Source organism: Triticum aestivum, chromosome 3B (assembly GCF_018294505.1).
Source record: "Triticum aestivum cultivar Chinese Spring chromosome 3B, IWGSC CS RefSeq v2.1, whole genome shotgun sequence".
NCBI lineage: Eukaryota > Viridiplantae > Streptophyta > Magnoliopsida > Poales > Poaceae > Triticum > Triticum aestivum.
The window spans coordinates 698949289-698969930 of NC_057801.1; the positions used below are offsets into that span (position 1 = coordinate 698949289).

At 43.7% G+C, this 20642-nt stretch overlaps 1 protein-coding gene across 5 annotated transcripts; it reads right to left on the minus strand.

Annotated features, from left to right (window-relative positions):
* Positions 1 to 9981: 9981 nt before the first annotated feature.
* Positions 9982 to 13586, minus strand: LOC123071839 (mediator of RNA polymerase II transcription subunit 10b). 5 transcript variants are annotated; one of them, XR_006434546.1, is made up of 7 exons: positions 13291 to 13585; positions 13091 to 13171; positions 12893 to 12995; positions 11733 to 11822; positions 11039 to 11204; positions 10792 to 10857; positions 9982 to 10360 (listed from the first exon to the last, which is right to left on the minus strand). XR_006434546.1 is itself a non-coding variant. In XM_044495421.1 (5 exons), the coding sequence occupies exons 1-5, from the start codon at positions 13524 to 13526 to the stop codon at positions 11133 to 11135; spliced, it is 582 nt and encodes a 193-aa protein (XP_044351356.1). In that variant the 5' UTR covers positions 13527 to 13585; the 3' UTR covers positions 10941 to 11132. The 5 variants fall into 5 exon arrangements, 1 of the variants encoding a protein (XP_044351356.1); XR_006434545.1 differs by having other exon boundaries at positions 10696 to 10857; XR_006434544.1 differs by having other exon boundaries at positions 9982 to 10857.
* Between the last annotated feature and the right edge of the window lie 7056 nt (positions 13587 to 20642).

Genomic DNA, 20642 nt, shown 5'->3' on the forward strand with positions numbered 1-20642 from the left:
AACGATGCAACCACGTGTTTGGCTGGCTGCAAGAGTGATGGACCCAGGGAACAATGTGTCATGTGTTGTATATTAAGAGGATTTTGATTCGCAATATCCGGTGGTGCTGTAAGTTTTTTTGGGGAAAATGTACAGTTTACCATCCATGCAAGAACAACAAATTCGGAGCAATATGGTTTATGTTAGCACATGTATTTTCTACAAAGCACTTGGAAAACATTGAAGGAGATCAGGAAGGAAGATAAATCAACAACTCAGTCAGATGGACAAGAAAGTAGTAAAATATCTCACATGGTGCATGATACTATGTGTTAAAGTCACCAGTAATGAATGGCGCACCAACCCTGAGCATGATACTGTATATATATGGCAGCACAAGCGCCATTGTTCATTCAAGACAATACTCGCCAAACTTTGACACCATGTAAATTCTCTAGACTGGCATGAGCGTGTGTAGGTCCGTACCAAAAACAAAAACGAGTGAGAAGCACATAGAACTGTGAGGCGTTGGGAAAAACTCACATGGCTGCAAGTGATTTCGCCGAGCTGAAGCGCCCTGATCTTCGGGAGAGTGCGCAAGAAGATGTATGGCATGTGATTATCTATCCACGCACCGTCCAGATGGGACGGCTTTCCGAGTTAGTTCAGGCAGAGGGAGGACGTATCCTGTGCAACGAGACAACTGGTGCACCCAGTACACCGAGTGATTCTGGGCCACTGGATGGGGAAAAGATGGACCAGATGTTATCATAAGCTGGCCGCTGGTACATTTTACACAATGGACCTTGTCGAGTCACCGAAGTGCACAAAAGTCCTTTCGAAATTCCATATTCTCCTTTTATTTTGCTCTGTCCCGTTCTGTACCTATCTCTCTGAGACCCCCTCTCCGTGCCAGGCGATCTATGACGGCATGAGCTCTCTTCAGCACAACTCCCACCCCGATGGCTGCAATCCATCTTCCCTCTATCTCCACAACCTATCCCTCTCCGCGACGGTGGTGGCTATAGCTCGGCACGACCAACACACACTCCTGGTTTGGCACCGCCGCAGCCGTTGCAGGCTCAGATTCAACGCCGCCGCAAATTCCTGACAACCTGAGTTGCTTTCTTATTCAGATCGTGCATTACATATTTATTCCGTAGGAGCAGCGAAAAAAGAGCTAAGAATATTCTCCTAATTACTCATTACGGTGGATATCATTGAACTTTTGGTATATATGAGCCTTCCCATATTGATGTGTGTGCATTCGCTATGTCCAAAATAGAAATCAGACTATAGTTGGTATTATTGTCTTTGTCATGCTCTTTTCAGATTCTACTTGGGTCTTCTATTGTGAATTTTGTGCTGAATTAAGCAACCAAGAAAATAAGTGTAGTTTCTAACCTTGTGCACCGAAGCCATGACAATTGAATAAACGGTATGCGATAAATATACTGGTGGAAGCATGATTTTGCGTTGGAACAGAGAAGAAAAATCTACACATCATTGGAGAAAACCAGTCTTGAACTTCAATCAGGCAGACCAAAAACTATATTATACATATAAATGGAGAGAACCAGTCTCTATCCAGCTCCTCGGTTTTTCCTGCAGCAGAACATAATTTCCGGAGCTTCACAAACACTAACCTTATTCAACAGTCTTGCAGGTTTAACACTATAACATTGTTACCCAGATCCACTTGAACCATGATAAAATAGAAAATCGTTCTACACATTTGGCATCGCGAACTAACTTCTTACACACATTGCTGACCCTTTTTACTGGAAGCGTCCAAGTGCATAAATGACAACAGAAGTACATTAGACTTGCACAGATTTGTTTCCTTTGTGCACCAGGTTTACACAAAAGGAATCGAAAAATCAACTTAGCAGCGGTGACTAGTGGATATACTTCACGGGGAGAGCATTTCCGGTGATAGAGTACAAATCAATCATCAGTCCAACCTTTTTTCATGGGTGGAGAGCAGGCGTGCGCGCCACCAGCAGTATTGCGCGCCACCAGCAAAAAAACCTTTTTTTGTGGGATAACCAAAAGCCTAATCAGCCACAAAGGAAAAAACACTTGGAAAACATTGAGGAGGATCAGGAAAGAAGATGGACAATAAAATAGTAAGATCTCACATATGTGCAGGATATGTGCTTAAGTAGTCGGTAATGAATGGCACGCCAACCCTCAGCCAATGTTGGGGTCCCTCCTCCTGCATATATATACAGAGTAGAAGGCAGCACAAGCGCCATCATTCATTTGCGACCGGACACCACTCGTCAAACTTTAACGTCATGTGCAACTCTGTACATTGGCATGAGCATATGTAGGTCGATATATACCAAAAACCAAAAAAACTACCGAAAAACACATAGAATTAGGAGGCATCGGGAAAAAATCACATGCCGACGGGTGACTTCACGGAGCTAGACTGCTTGAAACCTTGAGAAAGTTTATCAAAAGATGTATTGCACGCAATTATCCACCCACATGCGGTCTCGGTGGAACGACTTAGCAAGCAATTTAGGTCGAGGGGCACACTAGTCTGTTACGATCCTCCTAGCAACAGGCCGCTACTAATACTATACTCAACCAAGACACTTAGAAACGCACCCCACTACTAACGTAGGACCCAGTCGTCTTTGGAGTACTTCGTGGACGGGGCTGGGGGTCGAGCTGTGACTTGCCGGTACCACCAGCCAGGTCACTAACAGTAGCTTTAGTCTGAATGCTGCTCTGTACTTCTGCTGGTTTAGTTTCGACGATAGTAGCTTCAGTCTGAATATTGTCTTGCAATTGCGTTGGTTCAGTTTCAACAGTTTGCTTCAGCTTACGTTGTTCTGCTTCTGCATGTTTGACCGTGACATGCGCTCGACGCTTCTCCCAACGACGCTGGATTCAGGGCGTGACATAGGCGTTGTCATGCACTCAGCTAGTGGGAAAAATGATTCCAGGGAGAAGCTAAAGGATCTAAGAAGTAATTCCAAGTTGTCGTTACTGGACGATTAAGAAGAACGATTCAATTTGTTGTCATGTACTTGTAAGCTTTGAGGTTGATGTTGCTTCATTTAGTCTGTAGGAATCAGAACTGAGAAGTTTGCTCGATCTACCCTATTTCCTTCTGAGTGAGGGGTGAGTGTATCAAGATTTTCTTAACAAGCCTCCAGCGTACACAAATAAACAAAGACGAAACAAATATTGTACGGGAACTCGCACTCTCCTATTATCAGGTGCCGCTTCCATAGCTAATCAGGCATTCAACACCCGAAGCCAAAAAAAACAAGGTCCTTCAGAAGAGAAGTCTAGGGCACATATCCTGCCTTTCTGATATCCAGCTCTAACCCCCGCCAGTGTCCAAAGACACGATCATGTGCCGTCATCCTCAGTTCTATGGACATCCACCTCAGAGCCACTTGTTTGTCAAGGATGCACACTACCACCTCAAGCTGACCTCTTACTCTTTAGACTGCTAAATGAGCGTGGGTGCATGACCCAAAATGCCAAGAAGCTTCTTTAGGCCTTGTTCGGTTGCTGGGGGTTTGTTCCCCACATGGAACCAACCCCTGCAGGGATTGGGTTAATCCCTACCGTCACCCAACCCCCACCAGCCCCTTCCTCGCCATTCCACTGCGGCTTGAACTCTGTTCGGTTATGCACATGAAAACAGATCAAGCAGGCAAGGACCCGTATGAATTTCCAAGGACCACAGCAAGACGTAGAAATTAAGACAGGGGAGGAGAGGGGAACGGAGACGAGGAAGATCTTACCAGCGACTGGGAGTTCGTGGCGAGGAGGGAACGCCGGAGATGGGGTCCTTGCAGTCACCGCCGAGCTCGCGCTGTCGCTGCAGTTCACCTTCGGGTCGCCGGCGAGCTGCGGTTGGATGCGGTGCTTCACACGGGGAGGCGGAGGGAGAAGAACGCGGCCGTCGTCTCCAATGTCGCCATCGCCGCCGATGTCCCTCCGTCCTCGCCGTCGCCGCCGTCGCACGAGAATAGGTGTCTGGCTATAATGTTTCGCAAGAGAGAGAGACGGGGGTTGGTTCCACGGGGTGGGAGGAGTGGCTTTTATCCCGGTGGAATCCGCGTGGTTTTTGAGAGGTTACACCGGGGAACGATCCCTGCCGTGTTTAACCGAACGCACATAAAAGATCGGTCGGGATCGAACCCCCGTCGGGGCGAAACCACGTGGTTCTGCAGGGATTTGAGCCCAATCCCGGCGCGGTGGGGTCTAACCGAACGAAGCCTTAAGGGTTGTCATGTGGAAGCATCTTTTTCAAGAACATGCAAGAGCATTACATGTCTTTTCCATTAAGAAGAAGGGGGAGATCCCAGTACAAAGATGATTACAGGGTCATATCCGCTGTAAGGGTTGTCAAAAGTTAGATAACAGCACAAGCAACATTAGAGACTGGAACTTAAGAGTTATCCTTCACTTAAATCAAATTTAACAACCCAAATTACAGTTTCATGTAGTCGAATCTAGTATAAGCAGTTACAGTGTAGTGCAAAGTACGGCGAACCAAATGCAACAAGCACTAAGCAGGCATCGTTTGTCTCAAAAGATAAAAACATGGCAAATCTAGCTGAGTAGCTAGTTTCATAGGCACATGTATGATAAATTGATGATGCTTCAAGGGATTATTCACTTTAATAAATGCGTAAGCTGAATATAAGATATTATGATGTAATATACAGAAATACTGATCACTCCTATGAGGGGGCAGCGCATACAAGGTTATATCAGCGGTTGGTTCACAAAGCCTTCCTAAGAAAAACTATAAGAAATGTAAAGAAAGATCTTGCTCTTTGAACTCTGTAAATGCTCAGGTTTCACTTTGACATCTCCATTAGGCAGAGCACTTTGGCACTGAGCCAACCTCTTTGACTCCTGGATAAAAATGAGTCAATAAGAAACTAAAGTCTAAAGCAGCAAAATAAAAATGAATGCTTAAAGAATTATTTTACGCTCATTTAACAGTCTAATCTTAAAGCTTAAAATTAGTAGGACGAGACCGTAGTTGTGTAAATAAATCTACAAAGAATGCATCACCAACAAAAAAAGAAAATTCTGACCTCACCTGAATTAAGTCCTGGCACCAAGATCAGCTTAAGTAGCAGGTTCCAATAGAACATAGATATATACAGGTCTTGCTCTCACAACTTCAGGAAATGGGTGTCGTAAGTTTCATTGGAAAAAATGCACAGTTTGCCATCTACGCGGAAACAACAAACTGGTACCCGCAAACAAACAAAAATTGGAGCAATGTAATTTAGTTTATATTAGCACATATTTTTTGAAAAGCACTTGGAAAACATGGAAGAGGATCAGGAAAGAAGATCAATCAACAAATCCCTCAATATGGAAAATAAAGTAGTAAGATATCTCACATTCGTGCTTGATATGCGTTTAAGTCACCAGTAATTAATGGGACACCAACCCTTAGCTGATGTTGGTAGGGCTCCCTCCTGCATATATATAGATGGCAGCACAAGCACCATCGATCATTCACGCACAAACAACACTCGTCAAACTTTGACGCCATGTACAATTCTCTAGATTGGCATGAGTCATGTGTAGGTCAACACCGAAAACAAAAATGAATGAGAAACACATAGGACTGTGAGGCGTCGGGAAAACAAGCATATCCTTGAAGTTGAGGTCGAGGGGCACACTAATCTGTTATGGTCCTAATAGCAACAGCAACAAGGATCTTTCGAATCTCTCTCACTCAAGTGGTTTGATTCAATTCAACAATCCAAATACAGAGAGAAGAGGGACAGAAGGAGGAGAGAGACGCCCTTATCAGGGTTCTTCGTCCGCACGAAAAATGACCCACTGGATACCTGCCAGCAGTGTACCTCTAACTCTAATGACCGAAGATCAGGGTGGAGACGCGGGAAAGGAGATGGCGCCAGGCACGGGAGTTAAACGAGATGGAGGGCTGAGGAAGGCGACGACGACCCAAACCCAAAGGGAATGCACAAGTGACTGAAGAAAGTACAAGAGGGAGGTAGCATGTTCGGTTAGGCAGTTTTTGAATAGTTCAGACTCAGTATTATCTATGTATCTCTGCCCTTCCCCAAGTCTCTATCTCTCCTCTCGATCCCAATTCTTGAACCCTGTATCCCATGTACCTCAAATTCCATCTGAGAAAGTGATTTGTAATCCCTACCTAGTCCGGGACATCACAATACCAAAGTCATCCTCACTAGCCACTACTAGTACTACACTCAACCAAGACACTTACAAACGCACCCCACTGCTAACGTAGGACCCCAGTCGTTTTTGGAGTACTTCGTGGACGGGGCTGGGGGTCGAGCTGTGACTTGCCAGTACCACCAGCCAGGTCGCTAATAGTAGCTTTAGTCTGAATGTTGCTCTGAACTTGCGCTGGTTCAGCTTCGACAGTAGTATAACTTCAGTCTGAATATTGTCCTGCAGTTGAGCTGGTTCAGCTTTGACAGTTTGCTTCAGCTTACGTTGTTCTGCTTCTGCATGTTTGACCCTCGGCGCTTCTCTCAACGACGCTGGATTCAGGGCATGACATAGTCGTTGTCATGCACTCACCTAGTGGGAGGAACGTTTCCAGGGAGAAGCTAAAGGAGATAAGAGGTAAACCATTCCAAAGTTGTTGTTATTAGAAAAGTTGGCAAGAATTAAATGTGTGGTTAACGAAAATGTACTCGTAAGCTTTGAGATTGATGTTGCTTCATTTAGTCTGTAAGCTGAGGTTGATGTTGCTTCATTTAGTCTGTAGGAATCAGAACTGAGAAGTTTGCTCGATCTATCCTTATATCCTTCTTCTTCTTTTTTTGAAACGAGGCAAAAAATTTGCCATTATCATTGATTAAGGAGAAGAGAATTGCCCGGTTAATTGACGGAAAACCAGGCTAAAACCGATACAACCCAACCCACATGACATGGGCACCACCGGCCATCCTGGCCACCGACATGGGACACAACCCCGACGGCACATGCCACCAGATGGCCACACGCGCAAGCCACCGACAGCTCCGACTTTGACGGCGAGCCTCACAAGGAAGATATGCAGGACTTGCGCCGACCGTGCCCTCCGCAAACGACCACCGAGTGCCTGTCATCGTCACCACCTGGATCCGCTCCACCGCAGCTCCGACTTCAAAGCAACCAAGCAATCCACGGAAGAGCACCTCGGACACGCCGGAAAGAACCGACTACCGAAGTCCAAGCCGCGAACCGAGCTCCTCTCGACGCCATCATCGTTGCCAACCAGAAACCAGCGCCCCGCCTCAGCAAACCACGCGGCGAAGATGCCACCATCCACGGCGAAGATGCCGCAATCCACCAGTCTCTCGGTCGTAGCCGGCTCCGAGACGATGCCCCCAAGGAGGAGAAAGACGCGGAGACGCCTCCATCGTCCGATCCAGCGGATCTGAGGTTTCCCTCCGGAGCCAAAGCCGTGGGGAGGAGCACCTCCACGGCGACGCTTCCAAGAAAGATCACGACACCTGCGGGCGCCGCCGTCGCCGGCTCCGATGAAGACCGGAGCAAGGATTTCTCCCGGAGACCACCACCCCCACCGACCGCCGCCCACCAATCACCACCCCTGCTGAGGCCGACCTCACCCTAGCCGCGGGATCCCACGATCCACCGCGCCCAGGCACGCACCACCCCCTGGCCGTAGCCGCCGTCCACCACCGCAACACCATAGTGACCACCACCACCGCAGCAACCATCACATCGCAAGGAGCAGCAGCAAGATCAGAACCACCAAGGCCAGATCCAGATCGGAGCAGCTCCAGCGAAGCAGCAGGACAGACGAGTAGGCCCTGACTGCAGCACACCTCGAGCTCCAGAGATGCCACGCCCGCCGCGCCCCACCAGCCACCGCGCTTGCCGCGCGCAGTCACCGCCGCGCCCGGCCAAGGATCTGCGCCCCGCGCTCACATCCAGAGCCGAGAGCCGGCCCAACCACGTGCACCGTCCACTCCCAGGTCATGGCCGGAGCCCGGACCGAGGCCGCCGCCCCGGCGCCCCAACCTCTGGCCGCAGCCGACGCCAAGCCGAACGCCGGCCGCCCGTCCATGCCATCCGCCGCCCGCGAGGTCCCAGATCGGGACCGGCCAAGTGCGAATGACCGCGACCGCGCGCCCGCGACCGCGCGCCCACCGCCGCGACCAAACGCCTCGCCGTGCGCCGAAGACCACCTCCGCCGCGCGCCAGGACGCCGCCCCGAAGCCGAGCGCCGGACAGCCGCCTATCGCCCGCGAGATCCCCTTTTCCCGAGCGACAGCAGCCAGAGAACGCGCCCCGCCGCCGCCGGCTCCGCACAGGCTTTGCCTGCCGGAGGCCACCGGCGACGGCGAGGAAGAGAGAGCCGGGGAGAGGGGGAGGCTGCGGGGGACGGGGGGCCGCCGCCCATGTCGCCCCGGGGAAGGAGCGGCGCGGGGGCCGGGGGGGTTCTTTATTTCTTTGTATTTTATGTCTGTTCCTTCTGACTGAGTGGTGGGTGTACCAAGAGTTTCTTAGCATAATTAGATCAGCAAGCTGCAAGCCCCCAGCGTACACAAATAAACAAAGATGCAACCAATGTTGTACCGGAACTCGCACTTGCCTATTGACAGGCGCCACTTCCATAGCTCTTCAGGCATTCGGCACCCGAAGCAAAAAAAAAAAAAACAAGGTCCTTCAAAAGAGAAGGTCAGGGCACATATCCTGTCTTTCTGATGTCCATCTCTACCTTGGCCAGTGTTCAAAGACATGATCATACACCATCACCCTCAGTTCTACAGACATCCTCCTCAGAGCCATGCGCAATACCACCTCAAGCTGACTTCCTAGAGCGATAAATCCTGAAAGCTCGAACTGCTTGAGATGACGGTGGGCACACAGCCGAAAATGCCAGCAAAGCTTCTTGCTCACTAGGAAACCCTACCGACACATGTGGAAGCATCTGAAATGTAAGGGTTTTGTAATGAGTTGACAGTTACCAATTTGGCAATACGCAGTTTAGTAGTTTACCACGTTCTGTAAACTGAAATTTGCTCTAAGAAAGTTTTGTCTTTGTGATTGTGCCAACTATTTTTCCTAAGAGAAAAGAGAGAAGTCTGATGGGCGAAGGATGCAGCCATATGTATCATCAGATTTAGGAGACAGACTGATGGGCGAAGGATGCAGCCATATGTTGTTGTTCAGTTGGCTGCAAGAGTGGTACACGCAGGCATTCTGCTATATTGGGAGGATTTTGTTTGGCAGTATCAAAATGGGTGTTGTAAGTTTCTGTGGAAAAATGCAGAGTTTGTCATCTATGCAGAAACAACAAATTTGGAGCAATGTGGTTTATATTAGCAACATGTATCTTTCGGAAATATACTTGGAAAACATGGAAGAGGATCAGAAAAGAAGATCGATCAATAACTCACTAAAGATGATGGACGATAAAGTAGTAAGATATATCTCACATGTGTGCACAATATGCATTTAAGTTACCTATGATGAATGGCACGCCAACCCTCGGCTGATGCTGGTTGGGTTGCCTCCTCCTGCATATATACAGATGACAGCACAAGCGCCATCGTTCATTCACGCACTGACAACACTCCTCAAACTTTTGACGCCATGTACAATTCTCTAGATTGGCACGAGGTGCGTAGGTAGATGGCGAAAACAAAAATGAACGAGAAACACATAGGACCGTTAGGCGTCAGGAAAAAATCATGTGCATGAAGGTGTCCTCGTGGAGCTAAAAAGCTTCAAATTTCAGGGAAGACTGTAAGAAAACGTATCACACATGATTGTACATCCATTCACTGTCTGGGTGAGCCGACTTTGCGAGCAAGTCAAGGGGTCATGTACTCTAAAGGAGACCTGAAGTAAGCTCTGACGTTGTTGCTTCATTTTGCTCCGATGTTGCTTCATTTTATAATGTAGGAATCAGGACTGAAAATTTTGCTCGATACAACAAATGCTACCTTGCCTATTTTCTTATTAGTTTCTTTGTCAACATATAATAAGTAAATAAATATGATGTTTTTTTCTTAAACAAAGAAGCAACAAATGTTGTATACCGGAACTCGCACTTGCCTATTGACAGGCGCCACCTCCATAGTAGCCCTTCAGGCATACATCACCTTAAACTAAACAAACCCCCAAGGTCCCTCAGAAGATCTCAATCTGCACACCGGGGTAGTCCTGGGGCGAAAAAAACGTCCAAGGCTCATTCCCTGCCTCTTCTTATATCAAGATACAAACTCCGCCCAGTGTCCAAAGACACGATCAAGTGTCCTCACCCTTGGTCCTATGAACATCCGCCTCAGAGCCACCGAGTTGTCAAGGATGCACAATACCACCTCAAGCTGACTTCTTGTAGAACGATAAACCCTTAAACCTGGAACTGCTCAAGATGACGGTGGGCAGCCAAAAATGCCAGCAAGCTTTAGGATCATTAGAAAACCCTATCGACACATGTCAAAGCATCTGAAAATTTAAGGGCTGCCAAAAGATACTCTAGATAACAACACAAGCATCATTGGAGAGTGAAACTAAGTTATCCTTCTATTAAAATTAAATTTAACATTCCAAATTACAGTTCCATGTAGTCCAATCTAGTATAAGCAGTTACAGTGCAGTGCAAACTACGGCGAACCAAATGCAACGAGCACTAAGCAGACATCGTTTGTCCCAAGAAGATAAACATGAGACATGCATCTGAGGAAGAGGGGCAGTTACATTTAGCTCGAGTTTGCAGAAGAGGGGCACCACCTCTAGAAGACTCACTAAATGAAGAATCCCATTTCTGGCTCTTGAGTTACTGAGAATACTTACAGATACGTCCAGTTTTATCAGATGAGTGAACTTCATCAGGCACTTCGAAAATTCTTGATGGTGGTACTACATAGACAAACAAAAACACGACAAATCTAGCTGAGTAACTAGTTCCATAGGCACAGGTATGATAAATTGATGATGCATCATGGCGTAATTCACTTCAATAAATGGGTAAGCTGAACACATAATATTATGACATAATATACATAAATATTGATCACTCATATGAGGGAGCAGCACATACAAGGTTATATCAGTTGTTGGTTCACAAAGCCTTCCTAAGAAAAACTATAGGAAATATAAAGCAAGATCTTGCTCTTTGCACTTGGGTTATTCTGTCAATGCTCAGGTTTCACTTTGGCATCTCCATTAGGCAAAGCACTTTGGGACTGAGCCAACCTCTTTGACTCCTGGATAAAAATAAATGAATGATTAAAGAATTTACACTCATTTAACAGTCCAATCTTAAAACTAAAAATTAGGACGAAACCTTAGTTGTGTAGATCTACTCCCTCCGTCCCAAAATACTTGTCGAGTGATGGATAAAATTGGATGTATCTATAAATAAAATACGTCTAGATTCATCCATTTCTTCAACAAGTATTTCCGGACCGAGGGAGTACAAAGAGCATCACCAATACAAAAGTAAATTCTGACCTCACCCAAATTAAGTCCTAGCGCCAAGATCGGCTTAAATAGCAGGTTCCAATAGAACATAGACATATACAGGTCTTGCTCTCACAACTTCCAGAAGGGGGTGAAAGATGCATTCAGCATTGTGATAACTAAAACATGAAGCTGCATATGATTGCTAAAGTAGTAATTTATACTACACTGTTATTGGTCCACTGGAAGATGAGCATTAAACAAAATTTTCAGTAAAGATACACATGTGAAGGAACAGCCAATCCTAAGAATGCAAGCGTATTTTCACTTACAGCAGCAGAGGTAGCACGTATCTGTCTGTACGCTTCAACGTCATCTGGAAAAGCTTCTTCCAGCTCCTCAAGAAGATGCTTCCTCAGGCTCTGAGAAAAACATATTGACAATATCATTTCATCATTGTAATCGAGAACCAGCTCCTCTTGAAGTTCGTATAAAACACAGACAAAAAAGTATCATAATAGTAGAGGAAACAATTAAACAAGCTTCTTGTGTCAATTTTGATCAAGAGTTCAGGACATATATCAGTGTACAAAGTCATACAAACTTGACACATAGAGTTGGAAGCAAAACATCACAGAAGAAAAATGGCAGGGCAAACTTGGCGAAATGAATGCACAGCTTGAATTATAGTCAGAAGTACAAACGTAGCTATGAGGATACGAGGAGGTGAAATGAAAAGTACCTCTCCTTATCACGGCCAAGATGGTTTTATCACAAACTGAATGCACGGCTATCTGTGCACCAATAAATCATAACGAACGAACACTACAGAATGGTGAGCCTTAGAGTAGGTATACATCCATTCCATAAATGCTATACACGTACTGGATATAAAATCACATCTACCGTTCTTATAAAGCTTGATAATACAGAGACAACAAACACTGGTCCCACAGTTCTAGATTCAGTTAGGGCAGATTACTGGCAGTCAATGGGGGAAACACAGAACACCAGAAATGCTTCGAAAATGAAATGTATCCTTAACAACTGTTTGACAGTAGTTTGTACACCATTACCAAATTAAGGTGGATAGGAAAGGGGTGATTCTGTTCTTCCTGAGAATAAGTTGCTATAGTGCAACTAAATTGCATAAAGGAAACAAATTCATGAAAACAAAGATGGATTCCCATGATTGTAGTTTGGATGTCACTATATGGAATGAGATGGCTATCCTGGTTCCTTTTCACATGGTAAACACAAATTTATCCCCTTCAAACTACACCAATGTCTGACTTATATGAAAAGCAGGCTTTCCTGACAGTAATACCAACTATAATTTTCATCAAAAAGTTCCACTCAAAATAGATTAGCAAGCTTTGTCAGTGTCGTTAATCTTCATCCATTGTGTCCTAAAATGCTACAAACTGTATTGCACGATTGGTTCATAGACAAACTTATCCACATTTTTGACAACGACGCAAGCCATTCGTACCTTGAAAGCATCTGTCTTGCCCTTGGTGATCTGGTTCTTGGCGATGCAGCTGTTGAGCACGTCCCTGGTGAACTCATCGGGGTTCTTCCCGTCATCAATCAAACTAACAACACAAGCAACAATCAGGAACACACAGTTCAGGCGAGAGGGTCAACGGCAAGGGGCGACAGAGCAAGAGACGAGACTAAACGATCTCACTTGACGACCTCCATGGGCACCTGGATGTTGCACCCGTCGGCGAGCTTCTGCATCGCGTCGAGCTCCGCCACGAGCGCGTTCCTGCACCGTACAACACACCAAACCCTAAGGGATCAGCGCACGCGGGAAAAGCCGCGGGACGAAATGGGGGGCGCGGGGGAGGTTTGCCGCGGGGGGTGCGGGGAGGCGAGGGAGCTTACAGGCGCTGGAGGAGGGGGAGCTGGGACGCGGAGCTGAAGGAGGAGACGTTGAGGTTGAGCTGGTGGAGCAGGCCCAGGGTCTTCTGGATCGAGCCCGTGACCTGCGCAAGGTTCTGCTTCGACGGGTCCTCGGGGCGGTCCCCTCCCGCTCCCCCTTGTACGCCGTTGCCGGAAGCGGCCGCGGCCGCGGCGGCGACGGCGGCGGCGGAAGAAGAGTTCGGGGCGGTGCTGTCCATGGCGAAAGTCGGAGGGGGAGATGACGGGGAGCTCTTTTTTCTTTTTTTAGATGAATGACGGGGAGCTCTTTTTATGCGCCGGCTAGGAGTTCTGCGCCCCTGCAGAAATGGGCCGGCCCATTTCACCACTCGCGATGCAGTCCGTCGCCTGGGCGCTTTTGGTTCGTCGCTCAACGGTTGAACGGTCGACGGTTGACGGTTGACCAGTTGACCGTCAGTCATTGACTTCTAAAACTAAGTAAGATTTTTTTTTAAAATCCGAGGAAAATAAAAATTTGGAAATTTGGGGAAAAAAGTTCATCGGTTTTAAAAAGGTCCATCAAACTTGAAAAAAATCATAAATTTGAAAAAAACAATCATCAAATTTGAAGAAAACCAAGATTTGAAAAAATGTTCATCAAATTTGAGAAAGTTAATGCACTTTGAGTTGTGGACCTCCAATTAAGTTGTGGAGCTCGCTTCAATCTTGTGTGAAGGTATCGGTTGCCGTCTCCAAGGGCGTTGCATAGTGGAATCGTGGCACCTTGTATCGTGCGAGGGCGCGAGGAGAATATAATGAGCCATTTGTGGCGTTTGATGAGCAGTGTGCCGCCACATTCCTCCAACAGAGACGTACCTCCCTCAAAGAATGGAACTCTGATGAGTGTTATTTTTATGGTCATCACACCTGAGTTTAAACAAGTTTATTTCATAAAAACCGGGATATCCGCTCAGGGTGTTTATATCCTACTCATGCTCATGGTCAATGTTAAATATTCGCAATGTATCATTATGACCGCTATCGCTCTCTAGTTGGTCAATTCTCAATCTATTTGCTAGCCTTCGTCTGTACTAAGCAGAAATACTGCTTGTGCATCCCAAATCCTGAACTTCAAAGTTATGTCAATGCGTACATAATACCTACCTATATACATCATTACCCCTGTCATTCCAAGTAAATTTGCACGTGACATCTCTAATCATTTAAATATACATCTATTTTGTGTGCCCGTACCGCTCATGAAGCGACAGGGCGGTCAATATCTTCCATGCTAAGCGGGTTATTCTTATGATGGGTATGTATTCACTTGTCATTGTACGAGAGAGGCTGGTAATTGGGATTCCCAGTCCTGTAATCGAAAATAAATAAAAATATAATAAAACACCCCCCTGGAAAGTTGATTGTTTGGAGGGCACCCGTGAATTTGGCTAGCCATGGCTTCTGTTTGTATGGTTGAGGTGGAGTGAACCTTTCATTTCCGCGTGAGAACCACCAATAATGTGTTTAGCATGGAAGATATTGAAATCCTTTGTCGTGATGTTGACAGGAAAAGCACACGCTCAAAATGTATTCATCTCTTTTTTAAAACTTTGAGCTTTGGTACCTCTGTAAATTTCTGCTTCCCTCTGTGAAGAGCATTTCTATTTACTTTCATCATTGAGTCAGCACCTTCTCATTCAAAGCACTAGTTTGGAGAGTGCTATTGTCATTCTTAGTTTAACATTCATTGAGTCTAGTTAATGTTGAATATGAGCATGACTGGATCTCTTCTACCCTGAATTACAATTCATCACTTTGGTACCAGATTCATATCTCGTGCAAATTACCATTACTATTATGAACTCTCAAAAAGATTTAAGTGAAGCACGAGAGCATAAATATTTCTTCAAAATTTATCATATCAACCCTCAAAATAATATAAGTGAAGCATGAGAGTAAATTTCTTTAAAATTTACTAACTCTCAAAATAATATAAATGAAGCATAAGGGCGCATTTCTTCAAAATAAAATCACCACCGTGCTCAAAAAGGATTTATGTGAAGCACTAGAGCAATTGCCTAGCTCCAAAAAATTAAGTGAAGCAAATAGAGCAATTCTAACAAATCATGATAACATATGGCTTTCTCAAATAGGTGTGTCCAGCAAGGACGATTGTGACAAACTAAAAAGAAAAATAAGCAAAGACTCGTATAATACAAGAAGCTCCAAGCAAAGCTCATGATATGTGACGAATAAAAATATAGCTCCAAGTAAAATTACCGATGGTGGTTGGAAGAAAGATGGGTTGTTTTCTGGGGCATCCCCAAGCTTAGTTGCTTGGGAGTCTTTGAATATTACCTTGGGGTGCCACGGGCATCCCCAAGCTTAGGCTCTTGCCACTCCTTATTCCTTCACCCATCGTGATCTCACCCAAAATTTGAAAACTTCAATCACACAAAACTTAACAAAACCTCTGTGAGATCTGTTAGTATAATAAAGCAAATCACCACTTTAAGTATTGTTTCAAACCCATTCATATTTTGTTATTGTATTATAACCATTGTATTCTAACTTTACCGTGGCTTATAACCTCCCCCCTGATACAATCCATAGATTCATCAAAATAAGCATACAATGCAACAAAAACAGAATCTGTCAAAAACAGAAAGTCTGTAGCAATCTGAACATTAACCATACTTATGTAACTCTAAAAATTCTGAAATAATAGGACAACGTGGGCAATTTGTATATCAATTATTTATAAAAAAAATAAGAACAAAATCACATTTCTGTTAATTTACAAAATTCAAGAACTGGGCGCAAAAGTTTCTGTTTTTTAACAGAATGAAGTCAACTATCACCCAAACCATCCTAAAGGCTTTACTTGGCACAAACACTAATTAAAACATAAAAAATGGTAACATTAGCATAAGTGTGTGTTTATTAAAAAACAAAAAAGAAACAAAAATTTAAAGGATAACTATTTGGTTGCATCGCAACAAGCGCTATCTTTATAGCCAGATAGGCTTGAGATTTCAATGATGCTCACATGAAAGATAGTAATTGAAACACGAAGAGAGCATCATGTAGCATGTGAAAAACAAGTTTAATTCTAACAAACTTCCTATGAATAGGCATTTTATAAGCAAACAAATTATGAAGACAAGAAATATCTAACATTTGCATGGAAGAAGATAGAAACAATAGCAATCTAAATATGAAGAGAGGTAACTTAGTAACAAGAAAATTCCTACAACCATATTTTCCTCTCTCATAATAATTACATGTAGGATCATAATAAAATTTAACAATAGAGCTATCATATAAAATTTTCTCTTCATGATCTGTGCATAAAAGTCTTATAATCTTCCAAGATTATGGGATTATCATAATGTAAAATCATAACCTCTCCAACCCCACTTTCATCGAAAAAAATCACGAGATTGATAATTCTTTAAAATAGTGGGATCATTACTACCTAAAGTTGACACTCTTCCAAACCCACTTTCAATACTATTGCAAACATTATTATCAATAGCATAATCATCATGAGGCTTAAATAAATTTTCAAGATCATAAGAAGCATCACCCCAACCATGATCATTACAATGAGTACTAGACATGACAAACTTGCCATCCCCAAGCTTGTAGTGTTGCATATTATTAGCACAATTGACATTAATAGAATTTATAATAACATCATTGTGTTCATGCTTTTCATTCAAGGGACTATCATGAATCACTTTATAAATTTCTTCTTTCAAAACTTCATCACAATTTTCAGATTCATGATTTTCAAGCAAAACTTCATAGAGATAATCAAGTGCACTTAACTCACTAGCAATTGGTTCAACATAATTAGATCTTTTAAAAAGATTAGCAAGTGGATGAGGATCCATATGTCTTTAATTTTCCTATTTATTTTTCTTTTTTTGGGTGTTGACATGAAGGCAATAAATGCAAGCAAACAAGAAAAAGGCAAACAGAAAATATTTTTTTTACTTTTTTATAAAAAAATTAGAAGTGGGGGAGATGAAAACTAGAGGCAAATGACAAATAATGTAAATGCAAGGAGACGAAACTTTATGCGTAGGTACTTGATAGATGTGATGATATCTCCCCCACAATGATGCCAGAAATTCTTCCTGCTACTCGTGAGTTACGTTGGGATTTCCTCAAAGAGGAGAGGATGATGCAGTACAATAGAGATAGGTATTCTCCTCAGTTATGAAACCAAGGTTATCAATCCAATAGGAGAACCAAGCAACACTATGTAAACAACACCTGCACACAAATAACAAATACATGCAACCCAACGTGTAGAGGGGTTGTCAATCCCTCAACAGTTATGAGCAAGATTAAATTGTATAGTTTTTGATATATAGATATGACAAAATTGCAAAAAAAAAATTGTAGCAAGGTATTTTTAGTTTTAATATATGATAAAGATAGACCCGGAGGCCATAGTTTTCACTAGAGGCTTCTCTCGAGAAAATAGCATACGGATAAACAAATTACTATTGGGAAATGATATGTCTCCAACGTATCTATAAATTTTTATTGTTCCATGCTATTATATTATCTGTTTTGGATGTTTTATATGCATTAATATGCTATTTTATATTATTTTGGGGCTAACCTATTAACCTAGAGCCCAACGCCAGTTTCTGTTTGAAAAGGAATACTAAACGGAGTCCAAACGGAATAAAACTTCACGATGATTTTTCTTGGACCAGAAGACACCCAGGAGACTTGGAGTTCAAGTCATAAGAGACACGAGGCGGTGACAAGGGTGGAGGGCGCACTCAGGGGGTCGGGCAGGCCCCCCTACCTTGTGGGCCCCTCGTGACCCCCCTGACCTAGTTATGCCTCCTATATATTTGCAAATATTCCCAAACCCGGGCTTGTATATTCCATTATAGAACTTGGCTTGTATATTCCAACGATGGGCTTCCTCAAATGCCCTAGGTCTTCATGAGCAAGCAAGTTGGATGCACACCCACTTAGTTTCTTTTTTTGAGCTTTCATAAACTTGCATCCGTTGCATGGCAATTCCTACTCACTCACATTGATATCTATTGATGGGCATCTCCATAGCCCGTTGATACGCCTAGTTGATGTGAGACTATCTCCTTCTTTTTTGTCTTCTCCATAACCACCATATTTTATTCCACCTATAGTGCTATGTCCATGGCTCACGCTCATGTATTGCGTGAAAGTTGAAAAGGTTTGAGAACATCAAAAGTATGGAACAATTGCTTGGCTTATCATCGGGGTTGTGCATGATTTGAATATTTTGCACGATGAAGATGGAGCATAGCCAGACTATATGATTTTGTAGAGATAGCTTTGTTTGGCCATGTTATTTTGAAAAGACACGATTGCTTTATTAGTATGCTTGAAGTATTATCATTTTTATGTCAATATTAAACTTTTTTTGAATCTTATGGATCTGAACATTCATGCCATAATAAAGAAAATTACATGGATAAATATGTTAGCTAGCATTCCACATCAAAAATTCTGTTTTTATCATTTACCTACTCGAGGACGAGCAGGAATTAAGCTTGGGGATGCTTGATACGTCTCGAACATATCTATATATTTTGATTGTTCCATGCTATTATATTATCTATTTTGGATGTTTTATATGCATATGATATTTTATATTATTTTGGGACTAACATATTAACCTAGAGCCCAGTGCCTTTTTCTGTTTTTTCCTTGTTTATGAGCTTTGCAGAAAAGGAATACTAAAGGGAGTCCAAACGGAATAAAACTTCATGGTGATTTTTCTTGGACCAAAAGACACCCAGGAGACTTGGAGTTCAAGTCAGAAGAGCCACGAGGCGGTGACAAAGGTGGAGGGGGCGCCCAGGGGATAGGGCGCGCCCCCTACCTTGTGGGCCCCTTGTGACCTCCCTGACCTAGTTCTGCCTACTATATATTTGCAAATATTCCAAAACCATCATAAGCATCCATGAAAACACTTTTCCACCGCCGCAACCTTCTGTTCCTGTGAGATCCCATCCACGAAAATGTATCTACTTTTCCAAGCACTTTTGCTCTTGTTTTGGACTCTAATTTGCATGATTTGAATGAAACTAACCCAGACTGATGTTATTTTTAGCAGAATTGCCATGGTGTTGTTTTTGTGCAGAAATCAAAGTTCTCAGATTGTCCTGAAAATGTATGGAGAATATTTGTGGAATATATAGAAAATATTGGTGAAAAAAATACCATAGGGGGGGCCACCTAGGAGCCACAAGCTCAAGGGGTGCGTCCTGCGAGCTTGTGGGCCCCCTGGACCTCCGGCAACCCTAACTCCTACTCCATATATTTCTATTCGCCAAGAAAAATCAAAGAGAAGGATTCATCGTGTTTTACGATACGGAGCCCCCGCCATGACCTATTCTTTGTCGGGAGGGCTGATCAGGAGTCCTTTCGGGGCTCCGGAGAGGGGGATTCGACGTCGTCGTCATCATCAACCTTCCTCCATCACCAGTTTCATGATGATCACCGCTGGGAGTGAGTAATTCCTTCATGGGCTTGCTGGACGGCGATGGGTTGGATGAGATTTATCATGTAATTGAGTTAGTTTTGTTAGGGCTTGATCCCTAGTATCCACTATGTTCTGAGATTGATGTTGCTATGACTTTGCTATGCTTAATGCTTGTCACTAGGGCCCGAGTGCCATGATTTCAGATCTGAACCTAATATGTTTTCATGAATACATGTGTGTTCTTGATCCTATATTGCAAGTTATATGCACCTATTACGAGTTATGATCCACATACCCCAAGGTGACAATAATTGGGATTCTTTCCGGTGATTACCGTAGTTTGAGGAATTCATGTATTCACCAAGTGCTAATGCTTTGTTTTGGTTCTCTATTAAAAGGAGGCCTTAATATACCTTAATTTCCTTATGGACCCGGCTCGCTAACACGGGAGGGTAGGACAAAAGATTTCATGCAAGTTCTTTTCCATAAGCACGTATGACTATATACGGAATACATGCCTACATTACATTGATGAATTGGAGCTAGTTTTGTGTCACCCTAGGTTATAACTGTTGCATGACGAATGCCATCCAACACAATTATCCATCATTGATTCAATGCCTACGCGCTTTTCATATATTGATCTTTGCTAAGTTACTTTCACCGTTGCTGCTGTTACAATCGCTACAAAATTGCTACTATTACTATTACTACTGTTATCGTCACTATCATACTACTTTGCTACTAATCACTTTGCTGCAAATATTAAGTCTTTCAGGTGTGGTTGAATTGACAACTCAACTACTAATACTTGCGAATATTCTTTGGCTCCCCTTATGTCGAATCAATAAATTTGGGGTTGTATGCTCTATGT

Coding starts and splice junctions, on each gene's coding strand:
- LOC123071839 (XM_044495421.1), bottom strand. CDS start 13,526: ATGGACAGCACCGCCCCGAACTCTTCTTCCGCCGCCGCCGTCGCCGCC. Junction 13,172..13,290: donor CTCCCCCTCCTCCAGCGCCT/GTAAGCTCCCTC, acceptor TGTACGGTGCAG/GAACGCGCTCGTGGCGGAGC. Junction 11,823..12,892: donor GCAAGACAGATGCTTTCAAG/GTACGAATGGCT, acceptor TGTTTTTCTCAG/AGCCTGAGGAAGCATCTTCT.